The 6486-nt window shown below is 46.4% G+C and overlaps 1 protein-coding gene across 1 annotated transcript; it reads right to left on the reverse strand.

Moving 5' to 3' along the window:
- Positions 1-1122: 1122 nt before the first annotated feature.
- LOC108647661 (transposon Tf2-1 polyprotein) lies at positions 1123-4619 on the reverse strand. The gene has a single exon (XM_031902702.1). It carries the CDS (start codon positions 4423-4425, stop codon positions 1123-1125), a length of 3303 nt encoding a protein of 1100 aa, XP_031758562.1. The 5' UTR covers positions 4426-4619.
- Positions 4620-6486: the final 1867 nt, after the last annotated feature.

Raw genomic sequence — 6486 nt, forward strand, 5'->3', positions numbered from 1 at the left:
TGTTTGATTACTTCTGTTATTTCCTCTTCCGTTATTGTTGTATTTAAGGCTTTTAGTTCTTCTATGCTTAGGGTGGGGAGTTTACTGTCTTGGAGAAATTGGGTTAAGGCCCCTCTGGGGGGTTTACGTAGGGGGAGGTTATATAGTTGTTTATAGTATTCCTTAAAGCATTCTACAATCTCTCCTGGGTTAGATTCTAGCTGTCCTTTATGTTGTATCACTGTTGGGGTGTTTTTGGCTCTTTCCCCTCTTAGTTTGTTTGCCAGTAGGGTATGTGATTTATTGGCATATTCATAGTATTTTTGTTGTGTCCATCTCAGTGATTTTTCCACCGTATGGAGCATGGTTTCCTTTATTTTATTTCGTGTTTGGATAATATCTAGCAAAAGGCGTTTTGTTGGTCTCTGAGCGTGTTTGTATTCTAAGTGTTGGAGGAGATTTTTTTGTTCTTGTAAAATTTTGTTCCTGTTTTTCTTAACTGTACTCGCTAGTGAGATGAGTTCCCCCCTAATGCAGGCTTTGTGTGCCTCTGTCAGGCTTACCGGATGCAGGAACCAGGAATGCTGAGGAGGACTGCTCTTACAGCTCCCCACTGGTACTCTCAGGCTGAGACGAGAGAGAAGTGGGGCGAGGTACGAGAGCCCAGAAAAGGTCCAACGAAGTCTGAGCGGAGTGGACTGCGAGGCGTAGGCTCACGTAGAATAAGCACAGCGAAGTCAGCAACGGGTATCAGAGGCACAACGGGTACGGATAAGGACGATCACGGAGAATAACAGCCAGGCCAAGGGTCAGCAACAATAAGCAGGCAGGGTACAAGCGCGGTACAGCAGGGAGGATCCGAGAGAATGGTCAGACAGGCAAAAGTTCAATATAAGCGCGGTACAGCAGGGAGAATCCGAAAGAATGGTCAGGCAGGCAAAAGTTCAATAACAGCAGGGAGGATCCGAAAGAATGGTCAGGCAGGCAAAAGTTCAATATAACAATAGCAAGGTCCGAAAAAACAAGTATAGCTAGGAAAACAATGTCCGAGCACTTACCAAAGTCAGAAGCCGGTCTAAATAGTGCTCTTCCGCCTATGTCACAGCATCTGCGTCGAAACGTCATCATTCAGCGTCAACCAAGCTATTTGCGCATGCGCACGCTGGAACGCACGCTGGAACGCATGCTGGAACGCATGCTGGAACGCACCGCCATCTTGGATCGACGCGAGGAGAACCGGCGCGCTGCTGGAGCAGGACAGGTACGATCTTGACATTGCCCCCCCCTTAGAAACGGCCTCCGGACGTGAATATGAACCGGCTTGTCTGGAAATCTTTGATGAAAAGCCCTTACCAGTTTGGGAGCATTAACATTAGAGGCTGGTTCCCAGGAATTCTCTTCTGGACCAAACCCCTTCCATTTAATAAGGTACTGCACTTCCCCACGTCTTGATTTAGAATCCACAATTGATTCCACCTCATATTCGTCGTGATCTGAGATAACCACAGGATCCGGTAAAAGAGGTCCTCGCCCAGGAAACTGACTCGGCACAAAACGTTTAAGAGGCGCTGCATGAAAAACTGGGTGAATGCGCAAGGTCCTAGGAAGCAGAAGTTTAAAAGAAACTGGATTGATCCTCTGCAGGATCTCGAAAGGCCCAATAAAACGTTGAGCAAGCTTCTTAGAGGGACAAGTAAGTCTTAAATTTAACGTAGAAAGCCACACCATGTCCCCAACTTCAAATTCTGGATCTGGATTCCTCTTCTTATCTGCAAAAAACTTAAAATTTGATTGGGCTTTAAGTAAATTTTGGTGAAGAGTAGTCAGGTTTGAAGCTAGAAAGGTAAGTCTGTCTTGGGCTGCAGGAACAGATACATCTTGGGGAATCCCAGGGATCATGATTGGATGAAAACCAAGGTTGGAAAAGAATGGAGTCTGTTTGGTGGATGCATGAATGGAGTTATTATAGGCAAATTCTGCCATTGCAAGTAGCGAAGCCCAATTATCTTGAAGGAAACAGGAGAAACACCTTAAGTACTGTTCCAAAGTTTGATTAGTTCTCTCCGTCTGCCCGTTAGTTTGTGGATGATAGCCCGAGGAAAAAGACAAGCAAATTTGTAATCCCTTGCACAATGCTCGCCAGAATTTAGAAGTAAACTGTACTCCACGGTCAGAAATGATATCTTCAGGTAAACCGTGTAAACGGACAATTTCTTTAATAAAAACTTTGGCCAGAATGGAAGCAGATGGAACACCAGAGAGAGGAATGAAATGGGCCAATTTGGTAAGACGATCCACAACAACCAGGATAGCAGAAAATCCTTCTGAAGCAGGTAGGTCGGTGATAAAATCCATAGAGATGGACACCCATGGGCGATCTGGAACAGGTAAAGGATAAAGAAGCCCCAGGGGTTTAGAGGTTGTCCCCTTACACTTGGCACATACTTCACAGGAGCGGACAAATCTAGCGCAATCGCTGCCCAACTTAGGCCACCAAAAATGGCGGCGGAGTAAATCCAAAGTCTTTCTTAGACCTAAATGCCCGGCCAGTGGAGAGTCATGGACACTCTTTAAAGCATCTAATCTTGCCTCGACTGGAACAAAGAGTCTGTTCTTGAAAAAGTAAAAGCCGTCCTGTAGATTAAGCATTGTATCTGCAACGTCCGAATTATAGTGCTGCCTGATCTTGTGCAATAAAGAAGGTTGCATAAGTAAAAAACTGCTGGGCTGAAGAATAGGAGCGGGATCTGTAACAAAAGAGGCATCAGATGAGTACATTCGTGACAGAGCATCAGCCTTGGTGTTTCGAGAGCCTGGACGATACGTGATATGGAGCTGGAATCTAGAGAAAAACAAAGCCCAACGAGCTTGTCTGGGTCTTAGCCTCTTAGCAGAGCGAAGATATTCTAGATTCTTATGATCCGTGAGTACCAAGATGGGATGAGCAGCTCCTTCTAACAAATGTCTCCATTCTTCCAAGGCCAATTTGATCGCCAATAACTCCCTGTCAGCGACATCATAATTCTGTTCGGTCTTTGAAAGTTTCCTAGAGAAAAAGGCCACTGGGTGTAAAAGGCCTTGAGGCACAGAGCGTTGAGAGAGGACCGCTCCCACCGCGCATTCGGAAGCATCCACTTCCAGGGTAAAGGGTTGGGAGGGCACCGGGTGAGCCAAAATAGGAACTGAGGTGAAATTCTCTTTTAACTTATCAAAAGCACGCTGGGCTTGAGGAGACCAATTAAATTTAACCTTTTGTTTGGTTAAGTCAGTAATGGGTCTAATAACTTCAGAAAAATTTCGAATAAACTTGCGATAAAAGTTAGCGAATCCCACAAACCTTTGTACCGCCTTGCGGTCCTTTGGTGTAGGCCAATCAAGAATTGCAGAAACCTTCTTAGAATCCATCACTATTCCCTTGGTAGAAATGACAAACCCCAAGAATTCAATGTTGTCTCTTTCGAATTCGCACTTCTCGGCTTTGACAACTAGGTTGTGCAACCGTAAGCGAGAAAACACCTCCTTCATGTGTTTCCGATGCTCCTCCAGGGAAGTGGAATAGACAAGGATATCGTCCAAATAGGCCACCACAAACACATCCAGAATATCACAAAAAATATCATTAATAAAATGTTGAAAGGTTGCAGGAGCGTTACATAAGCCGAAAGGCATGACGAGATATTCATAGTGACCGTAGCGTGTACGAAAAGCGGTCTTCCACTCGTCACCCTCTCTAACCCGGATCAAGTTATAAGCCCCCTTGAGATCCAACTTAGAAAAAATAGTAGCGGAACGGAGTCTTTGGAAAAGTTCGTGGATCAGAGGGAGAGGATAACGATTTTTAATGGTACTCTTATTTAAGTCCCTGTAATCAATGCAGGGGCGAAGTGAGTGATCTTTTTTCTCCACAAAGAAGATTCCCGCCCCTGCCGGAGAAGTGGGATGCCTGATGAACCCTTTCCTGAGATTCTCTTCAATGTATTCTTGAAGAACGGTGAGCTCCCGCTCAGCGAGTGGATAAATTCGCCCGAAAGGGATTGGTGCCCCAGGCAACAAGTCAATAGGGCAATCGTAGGGCCTATGAGGGGGAAGAATATCCGCTTGTCTCTCATTGAAGATGTCCAAAAATTCGTGATAAACCACTGGAACTAAGGATAAGAGTTTTGATTTCTCTTCAGTGGTACAAGCTACCGCTTGAGGAAACATTGATGAATGCTTACGGAGACAATTCCTACGACAAAAAGGAGAGGAAAAGGATAAAGACCCTTGGGACCAGTCAATAAGTGGGTTATGTACCTTCAACCAGGGTAGACCAATTATGACAGGGAAAAGTGGAGAAGACACAACATCAAAACACATAAGTTCGAAATGTGAATTATTTATTGAGACATTTAGTGGTAGAGTCTCTCTCAAAACAGGCCCAGAGCCCAAGGGTGATCCGTCCGCCATTCTAATAAAGACTGGTTGGGGCTTGACATGCAGAGGTATGCTGTGGGTTCTAGCAAAAGATGAGTCCAAAAAGCAGCTACTTGCCCCGGAGTCAAGGATGGCTGCCACCTGCAGAGAATTTCTTCCCCACTGCAATGAGAGAAAAAGGGAAACATGGGTATTCTTAAATTGTAATGGACTTTCCCATACAGGTTTATGGGGAGAAACTCTACCTTCAGGACGAACTGAACAAGTTCTTATTAGATGATCCGCTGCTCCGCAGTACAAACAAAGATTTAGACGTCTTCTCCTTAAACGTTCCTCAGGGGTTAAGCTAGGACGAATCAGGCCAAGCTGCATGGGTTCAGGTTCAACAGTTGAAACAAAAGGAGCCACTGGTGGAGGAGCCTTCGGCATGACCCAAGAAACGGGACTGGAGAACTTCTCGGAGTGCCTCTCTCTTAGCCTTCTGTCGATTTGGATGGTGAGTTGGATGAGGTCTTCTAAGGACTTCGGGACACCAACCCTGGCCAGCTCGTCCTTGAGTTGGGCCGAGAGACCAAAACGATAATGATGACGTAAGGCTGGTTCATTCCAATTAGTATCTCCAGCCCACCTCCTAAATTCAGCAGCATAGTCCTCAACAGGGCGTTTCCCTTGCGTGAGGGACTGGATAGCGGCTTCGGCGGTGGCTGGTCTCTGAGGGTCATCGTAGAGAGAGGCCATAGCTTGAAAGAAGGTATCAGAGTCCTTCAGAAGGGGGCTATTTATTTCCATAAGGCGATGAGCCCAAGCCTGGGGTTCCCCTTGTAGAAGAGAGATAATAGTCCCCACTTTGGTTCGCTCTAAAGCGTAAGTCAGAGGTTTCATAGAAAATAATAGTCTACAGCTGTTAAGGAAAGCTCGAAATTGTTTGCGGTCACCGGAAAATTTATCTGGCATGCAGATCTTGGGCTCCGGGTGCTGAGCAGAAGAAAATTAAGAAGCTTCTGATGCCGATGTAGATGGAGCTTGCAACAGCTGAGCCGTAGGCAACTCAGCCAGTTGAGACTGAATATCCTGGTAGCCACTCTGAAGATCCTGAACAGCCCGTGTGAGGACAGAAATCTGCTGCGACAGAGTCTCTAGAATGCTTGCCTCCTCAGACGGTTCCATTTGGTGAGGCTCGGACATTCTGTCAGGCTTACCGGATGCAGGAACCAGGAATGCTGAGGAGGACTGCTCTTACAGCTCCCCACTGGTACTCTCAGGCTGAGACGAGAGAGAAGTGGGGCGAGGTACGAGAGCCCAGAAAAGGTCCAACGAAGTCTGAGCGGAGTGGACTGCGAGGCGTAGGCTCACGTAGAATAAGCACAGCGAAGTCAGCAACGGGTATCAGAGGCACAACGGGTACGGATAAGGACGATCACGGAGAATAACAGCCAGGCCAAGGGTCAGCAACAATAAGCAGGCAGGGTACAAGCGCGGTACAGCAGGGAGGATCCGAGAGAATGGTCAGACAGGCAAAAGTTCAATATAAGCGCGGTACAGCAGGGAGAATCCGAAAGAATGGTCAGGCAGGCAAAAGTTCAATAACAGCAGGGAGGATCCGAAAGAATGGTCAGGCAGGCAAAAGTTCAATATAACAATAGCAAGGTCCGAAAAAACAAGTATAGCTAGGAAAACAATGTCCGAGCACTTACCAAAGTCAGAAGCCGGTCTAAATAGTGCTCTTCCGCCTATGTCACAGCATCTGCGTCGAAACGTCATCATTCAGCGTCAACCAAGCTATTTGCGCATGCGCACGCTGGAACGCACGCTGGAACGCATGCTGGAACGCATGCTGGAACGCACCGCCATCTTGGATCGACGCGAGGAGAACCGGCGCGCTGCTGGAGCAGGACAGGTACGATCTTGACAGCCTCCCATAATATGGCTGTATCTAGTGTAGTTTCTTTATTTAGTAAAAAGTATTCTTTAATTTTTTCGGTGAGTGCTTGTTGGGCCTCTTTGGGAGCTAATAGTGATTCGTTAAGTCTCCAGCAATTTGTTAATCTATGGTTTATTTGTAGTGGAATAGTTAGTAGGATTGGGGCATGATCT

The sequence above is a fragment of the Xenopus tropicalis genome, chromosome 5 (genome assembly GCF_000004195.4).
Source record: "Xenopus tropicalis strain Nigerian chromosome 5, UCB_Xtro_10.0, whole genome shotgun sequence".
Classification (NCBI taxonomy): domain Eukaryota; kingdom Metazoa; phylum Chordata; class Amphibia; order Anura; family Pipidae; genus Xenopus; species Xenopus tropicalis.